This window comes from Cololabis saira, chromosome 12, assembly GCF_033807715.1.
Source record: "Cololabis saira isolate AMF1-May2022 chromosome 12, fColSai1.1, whole genome shotgun sequence".
NCBI lineage: Eukaryota > Metazoa > Chordata > Actinopteri > Beloniformes > Belonidae > Cololabis > Cololabis saira.
Genome location: NC_084598.1, coordinates 46757650 through 46776686, shown reverse-complemented (window position 1 = coordinate 46776686; position 19037 = coordinate 46757650). Strand labels below are relative to the sequence as shown.

At 46.2% G+C, this 19037-nt stretch overlaps 1 protein-coding gene across 1 annotated transcript in view; it reads right to left on the bottom strand.

The window, feature by feature from the left end:
- The window catches only part of vps13d (vacuolar protein sorting 13 homolog D), a 146609-nt gene that overhangs the window by 53946 nt on the left and 73626 nt on the right, over positions 1-19037 (bottom strand). Inside the window, 12 exon segments of the mRNA XM_061736938.1 lie at positions 887-1039; positions 1789-1891; positions 3296-3370; positions 3502-3660; positions 4984-5124; positions 5203-5292; positions 6149-6349; positions 7753-7827; positions 9798-9975; positions 10536-10691; positions 12118-12251; positions 12408-12706. Of these exon segments, the coding sequence (XP_061592922.1) occupies positions 887-1039; positions 1789-1891; positions 3296-3370; positions 3502-3660; positions 4984-5124; positions 5203-5292; positions 6149-6349; positions 7753-7827; positions 9798-9975; positions 10536-10691; positions 12118-12251; positions 12408-12706 (1764 nt within the window).

Sequence of the window (19037 nt, the reverse complement as noted above, 5' to 3'; positions counted from 1 at the left end):
AAAGTTTTAAAGAGTTTAACTAGTTTAAAAGGAGTTTAAAAGGAGTTTAAAAGAGTTTTAAATGAGTTGTAAAGAGTTTTAAAATAGTTTTAAAGGAGTTTTAAAGAGTTTTAAAGGAGTTTTAAAAAAGTTTAGAGTTTTAATGGAGTTTTAAAGGAGTTTAAAATAGTTTTAAAGAGTTTTAAAGGAGTTTAAAAGAGTTTTAAATGAGTTTTAAAGAGTTTTAAGAGTTTTAAAGGAGTTTTAAAGAGTTTTAAGAGTTTTAAAGGAGTTTAAAAGTTTTTTAAAGAGCTGTAAAAGGAGTTTAAAATAGTTTTAAAGGAGTTTAAAGAGTTTTAAAGAGTTTTAAAGGAGTTTAAATGAGTTTTAAAGTAGTTTTAAAGAGTTTAAAGAGTTTTAAAGAGTTTTAAAAGAGTTTTAAAGAGTTTTAAAGGAGTTTAAAGAGTTTTAAAGAGTTTTAAAAGAGTTTTAAAGAGTTTTAAAGGAGTTTAAATAGTTTTAAAGAGTTTTAAAGGAGTTTAAATGAGTTTTAAAGTAGTTTTAAAGAGTTTAAAGAGTTTTAAAGGAGTTTAAAGAGTTTTAAAGAGTTTAAATAGTTTAAAAGGAATTTAAAAGGAGTTTAAAAGAGTTTTAAAAGTTTATTAGAGTTTTAAAGAGTTTAAAAGAGTTTTAAAGGAGTTTAAAAGAGTTTTAAAACAATGTAAAAGAGCTCAGGAGGCACCAGTGGTGGATGTCCATGTCTGGGGGTTTAATGTTGTATCATGTTGAGGATGTAGATGAGGTGCATTGTGGGTAATGTATCATGTTGAGGATGTAGATGAGGTGCATTGTGGGTAATGTATCATGTTGAGGAGGTGAAGTGCATTGTGGGTAACGTGTTCCGTACCGGTGCCGCAGCTTCTCGTGAGCCTCGAACTCGAAGGGAATCTCCTCCCCGGGCAGAACTTCCCTCCACACGCTCACGTTGTGAAGGTCGTCGGTTCCAGAACCCTGGACTTCTGAGATGGAATCAGCACTGCTGCTGTGGGACAGCGCCACCCTAGGACGGGAGGGGAACTACAGTTACTACTGCTGCTGTGGGACAGCGCCACCCTAGGACAGGAGGGGAACTTCAGTTACACCACCCTAGGACAGGAGGGGAACTACAGTTACTACTGCTGCTGTGGGACAGCGCCACCCTGAGGACGGGAGGGGAACTACAGTTACTGCTGCTGCTGTGAGACAGCGCCACCCTGAGGACGGGAGGGGAACTACAGTTACTGCTGTGAGACACCACCCTGAGGACAGGAGGGGAACTACAGTTACTGCTGCTGCTGTGGGACAGCACCACCCTAGGACGGGAGGGGAACTACAGTTACTACTGTGAGACACCACCCTAGGACGGGAGGGGAACTACAGTTACTGCTGCTGCTGTGAGACACCACCCTAGGACGGGAGGGGAACTACAGTTACACCACCCTGAGGACAGGAGGGGAACTACAGTTACTGCTGCTGCTGTGAGACAGCGCCACCCTGAGGACGGGAGGGGAACTACCGTTACTGCTGCTGCTGTGGGACAGCACCACCCTGAGGACGGGAGGGGAACTACCGTTACTGCTGTGAGACAGCGCCACCCTAGGACGGGAGGGGAACTACAGTTACTGCTGCTGTGGGACAGCGCCACCCTGAGGACACCAGGGGAACTACAGTTACTGCTGCTGCTAAACAGTCCTCCTGCTCCCCCTAGTGGTCGGTAGTGAGCAACGATCCTCCGGTGAGACCCACCTAGTGGTCGGTAGTGGAACTCACCTGGTGGGCGTGGTGGTCAGCGTAGCGAACCACATGGTGCAGCCGGTGTGGTTCCGTAGAGCGTAGGGAACGAACGGCTGCCTCCTCTTGGACATCTTCACGTCTGCAGGAGACAGACGGAACAAACAGTTTAAAGATGCAACTTCACCATTAAAACAGTCAAAAACAAAGCACTGCTTTTTCATGTCTCAGGTTTTAGATCAGGATCATCTGGTTCTTTCGTTGCTACCTAGGTTACCATGGTTACCATGGTTACCATGGTTACCCTAGGTTCACCTCTATGCTGATGATACTCAGCTGTTTCTGTCTATGAAGGTGAACCGGAACCGTTAGTTAAACTTCAGACATCAACGATGGAGGTTCAACAACTCCAGGTGTTTCTTCTACACCAGATTACTGCAGTGTGTTATTATGGGATGTTCCACTGATGATGTCACAGCAGCACAGGGCTCTGATTGGACGGAGCTGGTACCTCTAGCAGAAGCTGGTACCTCTAGCAGGTAGGGGTGGGTTAAAAATATCGATATATCGATATTTTATCGATATGCATGTGTAGGAACGATTATCGATTCATAAATCCAAGTATCGATTACATTTTTTTTTTTTTTTTTTTTTTTATTACCGTATTGGCCTGAATATAAGACGGGGTTTTTTGCATTGAAATAAGACCGAAAAAGTGGGCGTCGTCTTACATTCGGGCTCTAGACGTTATACCCATTTACACCGCTAGATGGCGCCAGATATCTTTAAAGCCAATGCTGAACTTAACTCCCCAGGCCAAAGCCAACCCCTGTCACGAAGAAGAAAAATAAAAAATAGCATAAGAAAGAAAAGAGTAGAAAATAAGAGAAGATATAACAGAAAGTGGAGAAACGTAGCGACAATCTGGAGAAAAGAGGGTGGAAGTTGGGCCGGTGAACCGGCAGCTGAGGAGAAGTTATGATGCAAACTTCAAAATAATGATTTCAAATAGTCAAGATAATATGCTTTTTCTCTCGAATGTATTGTTATAATCATTTGTTTCAGATGTACTTTAATTATTTTCTGTATAAAAATTTAATTTGGTGTTAAAAAAAAAGTATTTTTTTCAAATTTGAGTCTTGAAAAAGAGGGGGTCGTTTTATAATCAGGGTCGTCTTATATTCGGGTCAATACGGTAATCCCGATTTTTTTCCCCCATTTTATCACCCAGTGCTCCTACCTAAGTGAGTCCTGGGCATTGCTCCCTCTACCAACCCCGGGAGGCCCTGCACTGAGCTCAAGTCTCCTCCTTACCTGAGGAGTGAGCAGGCTGCTTCTTTTCACCAGACAGGGTGGGATATCTCTGGCCGGACGTGGCGCGTGGAAGGATCATGTTATTCCCTTATTGTAACCAGAATATCGATATCGATATCGTATCGGAAATCGTATCGTCTTGGGACCTAGTGTATCGGAATCGTATCGTATCGGGAGGTCAGTGATGACACCCAGCTCTACTAGCAGGGCTGTGTTTGGACGGAGCTCGTACCTCTAGCAGGAATCAGCTGGTCCTGGAAGGGCAGGTGGGCGGAGCTACTGGTCCTCAGGTGAGGGGGGGGTGGACCTGGGGGGGAGAGGCAGTTACACACGGGTTCTAGCTGGTGCTGAGGCCTCTGGCGCCCCCGCTGGTCTGGAGGGGCCGGATCAGCTCCGGGGTCACCAGAACCTCAGGAAACCAGAATAACGGAGGTTTACCTGGTCCTGGTCCTGGTCCCGGTCCACAGGGGGGCGGGTCCACCGAGGACCCGATCCAGGGCAGGGGGGGCGACGGAGAAGGAGACGGAGACGGACTGGGACTCTGGTCCTCCTTGCAGTAGTCGGACATCCAGGAGCTCATGGTGGTCCGGTATTGTTCTGGAACAGAGGACGGGTTCAGGTTCTGGTACCGACCCAATCACGATCGGTACCCCCCCTGCTACTTACCCAGCAGCACCCCCGGTACCCCTGGTACCCCCGGTACCCCTGGTACCCCCCCTGCTACCTACCCAGCAGCACCCCTGGTACCCCTGATACCCCCCCTGTAGAGCTGGACGATTTTGGACAAAAATCTATTTTTTTCTCTGAAAACCCAATTTTCAATTTCGATTTTTTTTGGTAAAACTACAAAAGACAATTGAATAAATTGTTTTAAATATTTTATCTTTATTTTTAAAGAAAAATAGCAAACAAATGTCCCTATTGGGAATGAAGTGCAATTGAAAGATCCTGTAAATCCTCCTTGAGTTTAGTAAAGTGACATTTACCATTTTCTTGACCAAACAAAGACTAGACGAGCTCCGTCTGTAAAAAAGGAAAATCCATTTTCCGATTTTCCTTTTTTTAACATCGTCTTGATTAATAAATCCGATTTAGATTTAAAATCGATTAATCGCACAGCCCTACCCCCCTGGTACCCCTGGTTCCCCCCCTGGTACCCTTAGAGGTTAATCAACCTTTTTGAACAAATTTGTCTTTATGAAACTATGAAGAATCAGAATCAGAATCAAGTCAGCTTAGGAGAACTGACTGTTTCCACATGCTATCACATGCAGATCACAGGACACTTCCTGAGTTTTGTCAGGGGGGTCGACTGACAGCTGCCTCATTGTCTTTAAAGGTTAGCTAAGGGTTAGCTGGACCATCTGATGACACAAGACCCCATAAAGGTTGGCCTGGTGACTTCCGGTTTGTAAATGGCCCAGTGTCCTTAGACGCATCTGTTTCAAGACCCCCATGAGAGTTCCTGTTTGAGACAGGAAGCTATTTGACCCCAGTGACCCATGGTTTTTAAAGCTTAAATTTCACATGTCACATGTGTGGCTTCTTAAACCTCGATGTGTGACCATCTGTTTTCGTCCATTGTCCATTATCTATACACTGACAGTCCGTATATGGTCATTTCCTGTTTCCAGTTTTCTCAATAAAAAGCGTCATGCTGCAAGAAGATTTTGGGAGAAGACCTGGCGAGTTCTCAGAGGAGGGCCGTGTTGCTGCAAGCTCCTCAGACTTCTCCCCAAAGCTTCTGCAGAAGGCCTAAAAATTGTTTCACAGTCTCTGTGTCTTTCCTTAGTTATGAATTTATGTTATATTGATTTAGGAACCTAACAACCCCCCCTCGTACCTACCCAGCAGTACCCCTGGTACCCCTGGTACCTCCCCTGGTACCCCGTACCCCCCCGGTACCCCCCTACCACCTACCCAGCAGCACGCTGGTGACGTTGACGTCCAGCCTCTGCTTGGCCTTGACGGCCATCTTGAACCGGGGGGGGTGCAGGCGGCCGGCGGCCTGGTGCTGCCACGACAGGACGCAGGGCCAGGGCTCCAGGAAGGGCTCCCAACCTGGGGGGGGTCACATGGTTACAGGTGGGCAGGTGAGGGGGGAGACAGGTGGGCAGGTGAACCGCAGGTCCAGCTCACCTGACAGCTCCCGGTTGTAATAATCCCCGGAGAGGCTGAAGCTGGAGTTCCCCTCCTGGGTGGAGCCGATCCTCTGGAGAACATACAGCCCTGGAACCAGAACCACAGGGGGTTGGGAACCGGTTCAACCCGGTCCAGGTGACTTTATAGTCAAGGGGCAACTTTATAAAAGCCTCCGTTAAGACTTTTGCTCACATGTCTGGGTAAAGTTTGACAACCTATTTTTTTTGTTAGAACAAATCTCTAGAAGGAATTTTAGGGCTGTTGTCATCTTGAATTATTTAGCTGGTGACCACTAGAGGCGCTAGAATATTCAAGTTCTCCATTCAGGCATATGGTCAGTTTTGGTCAACCTGTACAATTTATATGCATCATTGTCAAGATTAAAACATTGTATATCTAAGGAAATAGATAAAACAATAGTAAAAAAGCCTTTATGAATAATTTTGTAATATTTTAGCCAATATTGGATACTAAATATCACTTTTTTATAGACGTTTTTGACACAGGATTTCATAGAAAATGTGTTTCACTGCAAAAAAAAAAAAAAAAAAAGATTGTTATTATGTGTGTGTTAGAAACGCCTATAAAAAAGTCATACTTTTTAACCAATATTGGACAAAATATAGCAATAAAATTTAAAAAAAAGTTTTTCAATTGATGTTTTATCTATTTCCCTAAATATAAAATCTTGAAGATTGAAGATTTTGCATAAACTGTACATTTGGACCATTATTGTGACCATATGCATGAATTGAGTATTTGAATGTTACAGCGCCTCCAGTGGTCACCAGCAAAACAATCCAAGATGAAACACCCTATTATTCCTCCTAGGGGTTCCTTCTAACAAAAACATAAGGTTGTCAAACTTTACCCAGAAGTGTGAGCAGAGTTACCATCTTAGGGTTTGACCCCTGACTATTACAGGTGTACAGGTGAGTCTTACTGGAGAAGGTGACCTCTGCCAGGGGGATGTCACAGTCCAGGCAGTCGTCGATGAAGCAGATGCAGATGCTGTCGGCCTTCAGCTCCAGGCCGGAGAGAGGAGCCGAGTGGCTAACGCCGCCGCTGCTGGAGTCCGGCCTGGTTCCCGCCGCCATGTTCTCCGCGTTCTCCAGCAGCCAGGAGGCCGCCTGCTCCAGCTGACCTGCAACCGGGAACCGGGGTTAGTTGGAAGCTTCTCTTCCGGCTCTCGGTGAAGGCGGACGCTTTTCTGCTCCTCTCCCTCCCTATCTGCCGTGCTGCTGCTTTTGTCCTGTCTCGTCTTCAGAGTTTCTCCTTTTCACTCCTCCCAAACTCTACAATCATGGAATTGATTAACTGGTCTCTCAGCACAATTGACCACATTTTTGCGACAAGAAGTCAGGGGGTAAGGGAGCCCTCCTGCCCCGATGGGACATTTTTTACTGGATACACAATGGATTCCTGGAAACATTGGAAACCGTTGTGTTTGGCGATTCTGTCTGTGGAGGACGTTGAAGATGCTTCATAATTGGATTTATGGTAGCAGGATTTCTCCTGATCGGAGGAGGGGGATTCCTGGCCTATCGACAAACGCGTAAGTCGTCGACAGCTGTTCTGGCTCTTTCAGAGCTGCCGGACGTGGCTGAAGGATCAAGCAAGGTGATCAACACTCAGACTTTAACGCTGGGGGAGCAAAGCCGTAAGCTGGATGTGATTCTTGAACAGAATCGCAGGCTGGCGGCGGTCTTTGAGCTCATTGGTAAGATGGAGAAGACCTTGGAGAAGTTGGAAGCTCGGCTTGGCGGGAATTGATCACAAATTCGTCTGATTGGAGTCGCCATTGATGAACCACAGACTGAAGGCAGACGGAAAATTACTGAGGCTGCCTGTTTGCAATATAATTGTTGATTCTATAATCTGGCCTTGACAGGGCGTTTTTTGGCCGATCGTTCTGGTCACAATCTCCCTGGTGGAATGTAAACAAGGTGACTCTGACCCACTAACCCTCCCCTCTCAGGAACATCTGTGGACCTGGATCAGAACTGACCGAGCCGTCTGATAACATCAAGGACATTGGCTGAGAGCAGCTCTGAGAGAAGTTCACAGACTTACCGCTCACACACACTTACTGATAACCACACCTCCCTCAACTCAACGCCTTCCTGGCCATAAGTCTTGTGATGATGATGTTAAATTTGTCATGTGCTTTCTGTGCTGAGGTGTTTTTTTCTCACTGTGTACTTATACACAGTGTGAAGATGCCTCCCTCCCCCCCCCCCCCCCCAATGTCACCCTTTCTGTGCTTTGTTCTGGTTTCGGGTCGCTGCTCGTTGTGGTCGACCGGCCGGCAGCTGAGCAGATTTACTGTCTTGTATTGCTGCTTAGTTGTCCTTGAATTGCCCCTCGGGGATGAATAAAGATTCTCTGAATCTGAATCTATTATACATGCTGGTGGAGGTTACCATGGTTACCCTAGGTTACCCTACGTTACCCTAGGTTACCCTGGTTACCATAGGTTACCTAGGTTACCCCAGGTTATCTCGGTAAACCTAGGTTATGGTTACCACGGAGACTGCAGGAACTCACCTCTGCACACCTTCAGCGCCTGCTGGCAGTCCTCCTTCCTGAATCCCAGGTCCTGCAGGTGGTGGATCTGGGTGTCTGCAGGAACAAAACATTTTCATGTGTTCACTCTCTCTCCCTGGAATCATTCTCCAGGACTTTCCCAGGACTTTTTAATTCAGGATGATGCTCCTCCTCCCGGTGGTCTCTGGGAACAACTACGTTTACTGGACATTAATGAGCTCGAGGTCGACGTGAATACTCGTTAATCTCCTTAATTTCTACTTTCCACTAACTTTCTATTGTCAGACAATAAAACGACTGTGAGATTCTGGATAAAGTGCAGCCCAATGAAGATCACCTGGTACCTGGAATCAGCACCTGGTACCTGGAACCAGCACCTGGTACCTGGAATCAGCACCTGCTACCTGGAATCAGCACCTGCTACCTGGAACTGATCAAGGACCATTGAACCCCCCTGGAACTGATCAAGGACCTTGGTACCCCTACAGGAACTGATCAAGGACCTTGTTACCCCTACAGGAACTGATCAAGGACCTTGTTACCCCTACAGGAACTGATCAAGGACCTTGTTACCCCTACAGGAACTGATCAAGGACCTTGTTACCCCTACAGGAACTGATCAAGGACCATTGAACCCCTACAGGAACTGATCAAGGACCTTGTTACCCCTACAGGAACTGATCAAGGACCTTGTTACCCCTACAGGAACTGATCAAGGACCTTGTTACCCCTACAGGAACTGATCAAGGACCTTGTTACCCCTACAGGAACTGATCAAGGACCATTGAACCCCTACAGGAACTGATCAAGGACCATTGAACCCCTACAGGAACTGATCAAGGACCCTGTTACCCCTACAGGAACTGATCAAGGACCTTGTTACCCCTACAGGAACTGATCAAGGACCTTGTTACCCCTACAGGAACTGATCAAGGACCTTGTTACCCCTACAGGAACTGATCAAGGACCTTGTTACCCCTACAGGAACCGATCAAGGACCTTGTTACCCCTACAGGAACTGATCAAGGACCTTGTTACCCCTACAGGAACTGATCAAGGACCTTGTTACCCCTACAGGAACTGATCAAGGACCATTGAACCCCTACAGGAACTGATCAAGGACCTTGTTACCCCTACAGGAACTGATCAAGGACCTTGTTACCCCTACAGGAACTGATCAAGGACCTTGTTACCCCTACAGGAACTGATCTTGAACACCTACAGGAACTGATCAAGGACCTTGTTACCCCTACAGGAACTGATCCAGGACCTTGTTACCCCTACAGGAACTGATCAAGGACCTTGTTACCCCTACAGGAACTGATCAAGGACCTTGTTACCCCTACAGGAACTGATCAAGGACCATTGAACCCCTACAGGAACTGATCAAGGACCTTGTTACCCCTACAGGAACTGATCAAGGACCTTGTTACCCCTACAGGAACTGATCAAGGACCTTGTTACCCCTACAGGAACTGATCAAGGACCTTGTTACCCCTACAGGAACTGATCAAGGACCATTGAACCCCTACAGGAACTGATCAAGGACCCTGTTACCCCTACAGGAACTGATCAAGGACCTTGTTACCCCTACAGGAACTGATCAAGGACCTTGTTACCCCTACAGGAACTGATCAAGGACCTTGTTACCCCTACAGGAACTGATCAAGGACCTTGTTACCCCTACAGGAACCGATCAAGGACCTTGTTACCCCTACAGGAACTGATCAAGGACCTTGTTACCCCTACAGGAACTGATCAAGGACCTTGTTACCCCTACAGGAACTGATCAAGGACCATTGAACCCCTACAGGAACTGATCAAGGACCTTGTTACCCCTACAGGAACTGATCAAGGACCTTGTTACCCCTACAGGAACTGATCAAGGACCTTGTTACCCCTACAGGAACTGATCTTGAACACCTACAGGAACTGATCAAGGACCTTGTTACCCCTACAGGAACTGATCCAGGACCTTGTTACCCCTACAGGAACTGATCAAGGACCATCTGAAGGGTTGAGGGTTCCAGGTCCCTCCTCCCTACCTGTGAGGCTCTGGGTCTTGGTCCTGGTCTCGTCTCTGGGGGGCCCGCTGGTCTCGGGTTGGGGGGGAGCAGCGCTAGCAGGGCTAGCAGCGCTAGCAGCAGGGAGCGTCTTAGCGATGGCCAGGAACAGCTGGATGTCGTTGTAGGACAGACGGATGTCCAGAGCAGGAAACTGGATCTGGAGGAGAGAGAATGGTTTCGGTAAGAGTCTCCTGCCACAGTGCCCTTGGGCCTCAGAGTGTGGGGGGGGGGGGTGAGGTTAATCAACCTTTCTGATTAATTTGTCTTTATGAAACTACCAGGATCAGAATCAAGTCAGGTCAGAGAGCTGACTGTGTTTCAGACATGCTTATCACGTGTTACCAGTTACAACAGCCACTCCCTAAACTACTCCTAAACTAAACTGGTCCACAACTGTTTCATGGTCAGTTGGACAATTATGTTGGAAAACTAGCAACAGAAAGGATGTCTGTTTGTTTCCTCCCATTGTCCATCCACCGTCTACCATTGGTTGTCTTAACATAGCCAACGCCTGTCAGTTTTTCAATAAATACCTGATGCAAAGAAGGAGCCAGCAAGCATTTCGTCGAGAGCATCTAAGAGGGCCATGTTGCTCTGCAAGCTCCGACTATGCTTCCCTTCTACAGAAGGCCTGAAAATCATTTCTAACAGTCTCTGTGTCTTTCCTAAGTTATTAATTCATGTATGTTGATTTAGGAACCTAACAGGGGGACTGACCTCCAGCAGGGGGGGCACGTCCTCCACGTTGAAGGCGTCCAGCAGGCCGGAGGAGCTCGGGTAGGTGGGACTTCCACACAGGTCTACCTGGACGTTGACCGGGTCGATGATGGACAGAGCCGTGTCCTGCTCCGAGCCCAGCCGGCAGGAAAACACCTGGGGGGGACAGGACAGGTGAGGGGGGGGCAGGAAAACACCTGGGGGGAGAGGGGGGGTTAGAACACCTGGGGGGGACAGGTGAGGGGGGGGGGGACCTGGGGGGGACAGGACAGGTGAGGGGGGGGGGGGGGCAGGAGAACTTGGCAGATCGTTCCAGTCACAATCTCCCTGGTGGAATGTAAACAAGGTGACTCTGCCCCCACCAACCCTCCCCTCTCAGGAACATCTGTGGACCTGTTTCAGAACTGACCGAGCCGTCTGATAACATCAAGGACATTGGCTGAAGAGCAGCTCTGAGCGAAGTTCACAGATTTACCGCTCACACACACTTACTGATAACCACCTCCCTCATTCTCAACACCTTCCCGGCCCCCCCTCTTATCAGCCCCCCCAACAGTCTCCGGGTTTCGAGCGCCGCGAAGCTGTGATCACCTGGATGTGTTGTGCCAATCAACAACCAATCAGATCATTATACCACAGTTAACAGTGACTACGTTTCCATGCAGTCAAAATTCGCGTTTAGGCCAATATTCCAGTTACTGAAACATTGGGAATAATGTGTTTCCATGCGTGAGCTAACAGGGTTATCCCTGTATCCATGGTAACGGGGTTATCCCTGTATCCATGGTGATTAATCATTGATCTGGATCAAACCAGCGACGCACGGAGAACGTCATGACGCAATTCCCGTCATTTCTGCTTCTTCTTCCTGGATCCAAATTCAAAACAAATGCTGCTTCAACTTTTCCCTCTCCTTCTTGTAAATCTTCTATCCCGGTACTTTCTACCGTCTACAAATGCAGAAATGTTCATATCCTTCATTACATTTATGAAGTGATTAGTCTCCTCCTGGTCTTGTTTCTCCGTGTTTAGAAGAACTTCCTGGACTCAAAAGACCAGGATTCCTTGATAAAGAACAGAAAACAGATTCATGTTCCTTCTGACGGGAAATCCCGTTAAACATGACCCAATATTCAGGTTTTAAAAGGAGTAACCCAGGGCTCATATTGGGGTTTTAAAAACTGGAATATGAGCAAATTCTGGTTATTCAAAGGGGTTATTGGAGTTTACATGGCCGTGTAACCGGGTTATTGATCATATTCAGGTTAAAAAAAGGTTATTGACATGGAAACGGAGTCAATGGTACTGGGACTGGGAAACCAGTGGTACTGTGTACCAGGGGTACTGGTACTTGGTGGTTCTGGTACTTGGTGGTTCTGGTACTTGGTGGTTCTGGTACTTGGTGGTTCTGGTACTTGGTGGTTCTGGTACTGTGGTGGTTCTGGTACTTGGTGGTTCTGGTACTTGGTGGTTCTGGTACTGTGGTACTGGTACTGTGGTACTGGTATTGGGGTTCTGGTACTGGTACTGTGGTCCTGCTACTTGGTGGTTTTGGTACTAGGTGGTTCTGGTACTACTTTACCTCGATTCCCGCCAGGCTCCCGGAGAAGGGGCGGTCCTGGAGGCGGGGCTTGTAGGTCAGAACCGTGGTTCCCTTCAGGATGATGGCGTTGGTGTCCAGGCAGGACCAGTCCTCCACCACCACGAACTCCGTACCTGCGGGTCAGAACCGGGACCACTCAGCACAATACATGGACCGGTACCGGTACCGGCACCGGCACCAGTACCGGGACTAGTTCCGACCAGTTCTGTGCCAGAGTTTAGAACAACATCACTAATCTCTAAGCTCATCGGTTCCTAACTAACCCTCACCTGTCACGTTGACCTTGACCTCCAGGAAGCGGTCCTGGCTCACCAGCACCGTGGACCTCTTGGTCACCACCCCGCTCTTCACCGTCTTGGGCATGACGGCCCCCCCGGCCCCGCCGGCCCCGCCGGCCCCGCCGGGACCCGGGTCAGGGCCGGAACTCCCCTGGGACTCGGCCCGGGCCCCCCCTGGTTTCTCTGCAGGCATCTGCAGGAAGTCCTGGACCAGCTGCAGCCAGTCGAAGATCAGGAAGACCCGGAGGTTGTTGAGGACCACGGTGAAGGAGGAGGACTCTCTGGTGGACCTGGGGGGGAGCGGGGGTTAGCTGTGGTATATTGATCTGATTGGTTGTTAACTGTGGTATAATGATCTGATTGGTTGTTAACTGTGGTATAATGATCTGATTGGTTGTTAACTGTGGTATAATGATCTGATTGGTTGTTAACTGTGGTATAATGATCTGATTGGTTGTTAACTGTGGTATAATGATCTGATTGGTTGTTAACTGTGGTTTAATGATCTGATTGGTTGTTAACTGTGGTATAATGATCTGATTGGTTGTTAACTGTGGTATAATGATCTGATTGGTTGTTAACTGTGGTATAATGATCTGATTGGTTGTTAACTGTGGTATAATGATCTGATTGGTTGTTAACTGTGGTATAATGATCTGATTGGTTGTTAACTGTGGTATAATGATCTGATTGGTTGTTAACTGTGGTATAATGATCTGATTGGTTGTTAACTGTGCTATAATGATCTGATTGGTTGTTAACTGTGGTATAATGATCTGATTGGTTGTTAACTGTGGTATAATGATCTGATTGGTTGTTAACTGTGGTATAATGATCTGATTGGTTGTTAACTGTGGTATAATGATCTGATTGGTTGTTAACTGTGGTATAATGATCTGATTGGTTGTTAACTGTGGTATAATGATCTGATTGGTTGTTAACTGTGCTATAATGAGCTTATACCACAGCTTCTATTCTAAAGTCTCATCACAGCAGATCATTCCACGTCAGGGAAGCAACAATGTTTCCATGACAACAACCAACTGGTACAGATTTATGACGGTTACAGCAGGTAGAAAAAAGTAGCTGGTGTTAAAGTTTATTTTTTATTTTCGTCAACAATTAATGAGTCATGTTTAGGGTAAACGTTGATCTCCGGGGAGGAGCTAACGTTAGCGGGGAGGAGCTAATGTTAGCGGGGAGGAGCTAACGATGGATGGATGGATGGAGGAGTTCCTGTCTCCGACATGCGGAGCTACATCTGGAGAGATGGACTATTGTTTTACACAGTGGGGATATTTTTACTGGATAATATGTATTTCTGATTAACTAAAAACTACATAAATAGATTGTGTATTCCTCTTTCATATTTACATTATTGGTAACAGTTTTATAAAAGCAACACATCACTTGGGCCGGAGACGCCGCTCAGCTGTGATATAAAGAGCGTATACCACGGCCTGTCGTGATGTATTGCTTAAATATTCATATTTAATTCATATTATATTAATATTTTTATATAATAATAATTTAATTAAATTGTTGTATTTGACAGAAATTGGGTCTCACAGAACTAAGACCACAGGCCAGTCATTTTCAACAACAAACACTGTGAATGCTAGCGTCCGTACGGTTCAACGGGTCGAGCAGGCGACTTATGTAAACCTTCCCCTGAACAGCGACGCGGGTTTGATTCCAGTCACTGCATTATTTCCTGGTTTGGGTGGTGTATTTCCTGGTTTGGGTGGTTTATTTCCTGGTCTGGGTGGTGTATTTCCTGGTTTGGGTGGTTTATAACCTGGTTTGGGTGGTGTATTTCCTGGTTTGGGTGGTTTATAACCTGGTTTGGGTGGTTTATAACCTGGTTTTTGTGGTTAATATCCTGGTCTGGGTGGTTTATATCCTGGTTTGGGTGGTGTATTTCCTGGTTTGGGTGGTTTATATCCTGGTCTGGGTGGTGTATTTCCTGGTTTGGGTGGTTTATATCCTGGTTTGGGTGGTTTATATCCTGGTTTGGGTGGTTTATAACCTGGTTTGGGTGGTTTATATCCTGGTTTGGGTGGTTTATATCCTGGTTTTTGTGGTGTATTTCCTGGTTTGGGTGGTGTATTTCCTGGTTTGGGTGGTTTATAACCTGGTTTGGGTGGTTTATATCCTGGTTTGGGTGGTTTATATCCTGGTTTGGGTGGTTTATATCCTGGTTTGGGTGGTGTATTTCCTGGTTTGGGTGGTGTATTTCCTGGTTTGGGTGGTTTATTACCTGGTTTGGGTGGTTTATATCCTGGTTTGGGTGGTTTATATCCTGGTTTGGGTGGTGTATTTCCTGGTTTGGGTGGTGTATTTCCTGGTTTGGGTGGTGTATTTCCTGGTTTGGGTGGTGTATTTCCTGGTTTGGGTGGTGTATTTCCTGGTTTGGGTGGTTTATATCCTGGTTTGGGTGGTGTATTTCCTGGTTTGGGTGGTTTATATCCTGGTTTGGGTGGTGTATTTCCTGGTTTGGGTGGTGTATTTCCTGGTTTGGGTGGTGTATTTCCTGGTTTGGGTGGTGTATATCCTGGTTTGGGTGGTGTATTTCCTGGTTTGGGTGGTGTATTTCCTGGTTTGGGTGGTGTATTTCCTGGTTTGGGTGGTGTATATCCTGGTTTGGGTGGTTTATATCCTGGTCTGGGTGGTTTATATCCTGGTTTGGGTGGTGTATTTCCTGGTTTGGGTGGTGTATTTCCTGGTTTGGGTGGTGTATTTCCTGGTTTGGGTGGTGTATTTCCTGGTTTGGGTGGTGTATTTCCTGGTTTGGGTGGTTTATATCCTGGTTTGGGTGGTTTATATCCTGGTTTGGGTGGTTTATAACCTGGTTTGGGTGGTTTATAACCTGGTTTGGGTGGTTTATATCCTGGTTTGGGTGGTTTATATCCTGGTTTGGGTGGTTTATATCCTGGTTTGGGTGGTTTATAACCTGGTTTGGGTGGTTTATTTCCTGGTTTGGGTGGTGTATTTCCTGGTTTGGGTGGTGTATAACCTGGTTTGGGTGGTTTATATCCTGGTTTGGGTGGTTTATATCCTGGTTTGGGTGGTTTATATCCTGGTTTGGGTGGTGTATAACCTGGTTTGGGTGGTTTATATCCTGTTTTTTGTGGTTTATATCCTGGTTTGGGTGGTTTATATCCTGGTTTGGGTGGTTTATATCCTGTTTTTTGTGGTTTATATCCTGGTTTGGGTGGTTTATATCCTGTTTTTTGTGGTTTATATCCTGGTTTGGGTGGTTTATATCCTGGTTTGGGTGGTGTATTTCCTGGTTTGGGTGGTTTATATCCTGGTTTGGGTGGTTTATATCCTGGTTTGGGTGGTGTATTTCCTGGTTTGGGTGGTTTATATCCTGGTTTGGGTGGTTTATATCCTGTTTTTTGTGGTTTATATCCTGGTTTGGGTGGTTTATATCCTGGTTTGGGTGGTTTATATCCTGGTTTGGGTGGTTTATATCCTGGTTTGGGTGATTTATATCCTGGTTTGGGTGGTGTATTTCCTGGTTTGGGTGGTTTATATCCTGGTTTGGGTGATTTATATCCTGGTTTGGGTGGTGTATTTCCTGGTTTGGGTGGTTTATATCCTGGTTTGGGTGGTTTATATCCTGGTTTGGGTGGTGTATTTCCTGGTTTGGGTGGTGTATAACCTGGTTTGGGTGGTTTATATCCTGTTTTTTGTGGTTTATATCCTGGTTTGGGTGGTTTATATCCTGGTTTGGGTGGTTTATATCCTGGTTTGGGTGGTTTATATCCTGGTTTGGGTGATTTATATCCTGGTTTGGGTGGTGTATTTCCTGGTTTGGGTGGTTTATATCCTGGTTTGGGTGGTTTATATCCTGGTTTGGGTGGTGTATTTCCTGGTTTGGGTGGTTTATATCCTGGTTTGGGTGGTGTATTTCCTGGTTTGGGTGGTTTATATCCTGGTTTGGGTGGTGTATTTCCTGGTTTGGGTGGTTTATATCCTGGTTTGGGTGGTTTATATCCTGGTTTGGGTGGTGTATTTCCTGGTTTGGGTGGTTTATATCCTGGTTTGGGTGATTTATATCCTGGTTTGGGTGGTGTATTTCCTGGTTTGGGTGGTTTATATCCTGGTTTGGGTGGTGTATTTCCTGGTTTGGGTGGTTTATATCCTGGTTTGGGTGGTGTATTTCCTGGTTTGGGTGGTTTATATCCTGGTTTGGGTGGTGTATTTCCTGGTTTGGGTGGTTTATATCCTGGTTTGGGTGGTTTATATCCTTTTTTTTGTGGTTTATATCCTGGTTTGGGTGGTTTATATCCTGTTTTTTGTGGTTTATATCCTGGTTTGGGTGGTTTATATCCTGTTTTTTGTGGTTTATATCCTGGTTTGGTGGTTTATAACCTGGTTTGGGTGGTGTATTTCCTGGTTTGGGTGGTGTATTTCCTGGTTTGGGTGGTTTATATCCTGGTTTGGGTGGTGTATTTCCTGGTTTGGGTGGTGTATTTCCTGGTTTGGGTGGTGTATTTCCTGGTTTGGGTGGTTTATATCCTGGTTTGGGTGGTTTATATCCTGGTTTGGGTGGTTTATATCCTGGTTTGGATGGTTTATTTCCTGGTTTGGGTGGTTTATATCCTGGTTTGGGTGGTGTATTTCCTGGTTTGGGTGGTTTATATCCTGGTTTGGGTGGTTTATATCCTGGTTTGGGTGGTGTATTTCCTGGTTTGGGTGGTTTATATCCTGGTTTGGGTGGTTTATATCCTGGTTTGGGTGGTTTATATCCTGGTTTGGGTGGTTTATATCCTGGTCTGGGTGGTTTATATCCTGGTTTGGGTGGTGTATTTCCTGGTTTGGGTGGTTTATATCCTGGTTTGGGTGGTTTATATCCTGGTTTGGGTGGTGTATTTCCTGGTTTGGGTGGTTTATATCCTGGTTTGGGTGGTGTATTTCCTGGTTTGGGTGGTGTATAACCTGGTTTGGGTGGTGTATTTCCTGGTTTGGGTGGTGTATTTCCTGGTTTGGGTGGTGTATTTCCTGGTTTGGGTGGTGTATTTCCTGGTTTGGGTGGTGTATTTCCTGGTTTGGGTGGTGTATTTCCTGGTTTGGGTGGTGTATTTCCTGGTTTGGGTGGTGTATTTCCTGGTTTGGGTGGTTTATTTCCTGGTTTGGGTGGTTTATATCCTGGTTTGGGTGGTTTATATCCTGGTTTGGGTGGTTTATATCCTTTTTTTTGTGGTTTATATCCTGGTTTGGGTGGTTTATATCCTGTTTTTTGTGGTTTATATCCTGGTTTGGGTGGTTTATATCCTGTTTTTTGTGGTTTATATCCTGGTTTGGTGGTTTATAACCTGGTTTGGGTGGTGTATTTCCTGGTTTGGGTGGTGTATTTCCTGGTTTGGGTGGTTTATATCCTGGTTTGGGTGGTGTATTTCCTGGTTTGGGTGGTGTATTTCCTGGTTTGGGTGGTGTATTTCCTGGTTTGGGTGGTTTATATCCTGGTTTGGGTGGTTTATATCCTGGTTTGGGTGGTTTATATCCTGGTTTGGGTGGTTTATTTCCTGGTTTGGGTGGTTTATATCCTGGTTTGGGTGGTGTATTTCCTGGTTTGGGTGGTTTATATCCTGGTTTGGGTGGTTTATATCCTGGTTTGGGTGGTGTATTTCCTGGTTTGGGTGGTTTATATCCTGGTTTGGGTGGTTTATATCCTGGTTTGGGTGGTTTATATCCTGGTTTGGGTGGTTTATATCCTGGTCTGGGTGGTTTATATCCTGGTTTGGGTGGTGTATTTCCTGGTTTGGGTGGTTTATATCCTGGTTTGGGTGGTTTATATCCTGGTTTGGGTGGTGTATTTCCTGGTTTGGGTGGTTTATATCCTGGTTTGGGTGGTGTATTTCCTGGTTTGGGTGGTGTATAACCTGGTTTGGGTGGTGTATTTCCTGGTTTGGGTGGTGTATTTCCTGGTTTGGGTGGTGTATTTCCTGGTTTGGGTGGTGTATTTCCTGGTTTGGGTGGTGTATTTCCTGGTTTGGGTGGTGTATTTCCTGGTTTGGGTGGTTTATATCCTGGTTTGGGTGGTGTATTTCCTGGTTTGGGTGGTGTATTTCCTGGTTTGGGTGGTGTATTTCCTGGTTTGGGTGGTTTATATCCTGGTTTGGGTGGTTTATTTCCTGGTTTGGGTGGTTTATTTCCTGGTTTGGGTGGTTTATATCCTGGTTTGGGTGGTTTATATCCTGGTTTGGGTGGTTTATATCCTGGTTTGGGTGGTTTATATCCTGGTTTGGGTGGTGTATTTCCTGGTTTGGATGGTTTATATCCTGGTTTGGGTGGTTTATATCCTGGTTTGGGTGGTGTATTTCCTGGTTTGGATGGTTTATATCCTGGTTTGGGTGGTTTATTTCCTGGTTTGGGTGGTTTATATCCTGGTTTGGGTGGTTTATATCCTGTTTTTTGTGGTTTATATCCTGGTTTGGGTGGTGTATTTCCTGGTCTGGGTGGTGTATTTCCTGGTCTGGGTGGTGTATTGCCTGGTTTGGGTGGTTTATATCCTGGTTTGGGTGGTGTATTTCCTGGTTTGGGTGGTGTATTTCCTGGTTTGGGTGGTGTATTTCCTGGTTTGGGTGGTTTATATCCTGGTTTGGGTGGTTT